General features: G+C 36.8%; 1 protein-coding gene across 1 annotated transcript in view; it reads left to right on the forward strand.

Annotated features, from left to right (window-relative positions):
* LOC122362746 (fibrous sheath CABYR-binding protein-like) overlaps positions 1-2691 on the forward strand; it is an 11458-nt gene that overhangs the window by 4803 nt on the left and 3964 nt on the right. The window contains exon 7 of the mRNA XM_043264307.1: positions 536-682. Within this exon, the coding sequence (XP_043120242.1) occupies positions 536-682 (147 nt within the window). The remainder of the gene's footprint in view (positions 1-535; positions 683-2691) is intronic.

Consider the following 2691-nt stretch of genomic DNA (forward strand, 5'->3'; position numbering starts at 1 on the left):
TATATATATAGTGTTTGTTTGATTTTTTTGTTTTTTCAGGGTAAAAACCTTCTCACTGACCCTCAGAGTTAAACAATCTATTTTGCTACTGTACCTTTAAGACTCGTTTAAAGAAATAACCTTAACCTAGTTTAAAAGAACGCATGAAAATGATCACGGTGCTTAAAGATAATGACCAAAACGACATACAGGTCTCTACAGAAACACATTCTTGTATGATGGTAGGATATGACTCGGGTATCAGAATTATCACAATTATGATTTTCCTAAAAGGAGGCTGCACATAAATACATCCTCAAACAATATATTTTTTCAGTGAAACACTTTATTTTACTTAGTTTACTAGCATGCGTATTACTAGAATATTAGCCACTTAATAGTGTGAATTAATCACATATTATTGCCTTATTCAGCATGACCCCATTCTATCCAATACCTAAACTTAACAACTACCTCATCTATTAAAATGAAGCATTTACAGAGGGAAAGGTCACTCTGTGTGTGTGTGTGTGTGTGTGTGTGTGTGTGTGTGCAGACTGCAGCTGGAGCGCGTGGAAGCGGCTCGCATGGCGGAGGATCTGGCCCGGCAGGCCGCCGAACTGGCCGTCAGACAGCTGGAGGAAGAGCACACCACGCAGATCGTCATCGACACCAAACCCGAAGAGCCGGACGACGAGGAGCAGTAAGTCACAAACACACCACAGACTCCGAGGGCATCCCTGTTCTGCCGTTTGTTAGGACTGAGATCTGGGGTGTGATCGACCACGAAGCGGCTGCTAACGTCAGGCCAATGCGCTGTGTCTCTGTATCTCTCATGCTATCCCTTTCTCTCTGTCACGCACGCACACACACACACACACACACACACACAGTTACAGTGTTCAGAATTCACCTGTTCACTGTTTGTTTTGCAAAGACTGCCAAATATCCAGGAGGAAGAGAATGAAGAAGATCCAGAGTAAGTGTCTCCGCTCCCTTCCGCTCTCGCTCTTTGCTTTCTGCCAGGGTCCAAAATTAACACTCGCCAAATAACAAAAAACGTAGAGCTGGCTTTGCGTTCCTTCGGTCATCTGCACGCTTCGGTACGTTACCATTCATTACGAACGTGTGCATATTCCTCGTTTTAACAGCAATACTAATACTACCATTACTACAAATAATACTACGATATACAAAGGTGTAAGTATAATCCTTTTTTTTTTTTAAAGATTCTTATGTTCACCAAAAATACATTAAAAACAGTAATACTTATAACTAAAATTAAAATGAAATATATTCCTGTATTTTTCAGCACTGTTACTTCAGTCTTCAGCCTCGCGTGATCCTTCAGAAATCACTTTATTGCTATTATTTTAATTATGGTCAGTTTTTAGAACAGCTGTTTCATATTTTAGTGGAAACTGTTATCAAATGGGGTTTTTTTGGTAAATAGAAAGTTGAAAAGAATTGCATTTTTTTTAAATAGACATTTTTGTGACGTTACACACATCTTTACTGTTACTTTTGATCAATTTACGTTGTTCTTGCTGAAAAAAAGTTTAGTTTCTTTGACCTTTTGAACATAGTGTATATATAAAATACATATAATATGATAAAAAAGTTGCATCTTGCTCATGCGTTTTTTTTTCCTCTTTAAAATAAATGTAATTCTTAAAATGATGATCTTACATGATGTTTCTACTGGCACAATGAGCTCTTCTGCTAGTGACTAATATATGGTACATGGTTAGGTTTTAAAGAAATTTTTGAATTAATTTTAAATTTTTTATTAAAAAAAAAAAATTTTTGGCCATTTTACTGCTGGTAACTGAAATGACATTTTCTTGTAAAACATACTTCAACTTAGGAAAATAAAAATGTTTATATGTTTATGCTCAATAATCCAAATGTTATATATATTTTGCATGGCAAGTATTTGGCTTTCCATTCACAGGTGTGGCAAAAACTTAATTTTGGACTCTGCTTCCAACCCTTCAGTGCTGCGTCTTTCCTCACAGCAGAGTGTGTGATACAGCTCACATTATGACTGCACGCGAGTTCTTGCTTGCTTCTCTTTACTGCTGTACCGATACGTTATTCTCCTGAGTGTCAGCTGAAGTGCTGTTTGTCCTCTCCGGCTCACCATACAGGTTACAGCCGCTCTGTGAAGAGAGCGAGGAGGAGAATGAGGATAGTAAGAACACAGAGTAAGGCCTTCATCCTCAGAGCTAAGCAGCCTGAGCATTACACTACCGGGGCAAGATGACACGAAAAATCAAGCAGTGATAGCAGGGTCCTTCGGGGTCACATTGCAACACATGCTTTAGCTGCTGTTATATCTACACAGTCCCCAGTACTCATACACACTTCATATATTCATGCAGTGTTTTACACTGTCTTTAGGGCTGGGCCGTATTATACATATAGCAGATATATACTGATATACATTACAAAATATGTGAAATAACTTTTAATTTGATATTCAGTAAACATGAACATCTCAATAGTTGTTTAAAAATATGCTAACGTTGAAATATCTACTATTTTAATATATTTTAAAATTAAATGCAAAGCACATGTTTTTAGGGTCACGTGATTCTTCAGAAATCATTTTAGTATGCTGATTTGGTGCTCAAGAAACATTTATTGTTATTATTATTAATGCTGAAAACAGAAAAATAATAATTTCCACAAAAGAAAAAAATAATTAAT

This window comes from Puntigrus tetrazona, chromosome 18, assembly GCF_018831695.1.
Source record: "Puntigrus tetrazona isolate hp1 chromosome 18, ASM1883169v1, whole genome shotgun sequence".
NCBI lineage: Eukaryota > Metazoa > Chordata > Actinopteri > Cypriniformes > Cyprinidae > Puntigrus > Puntigrus tetrazona.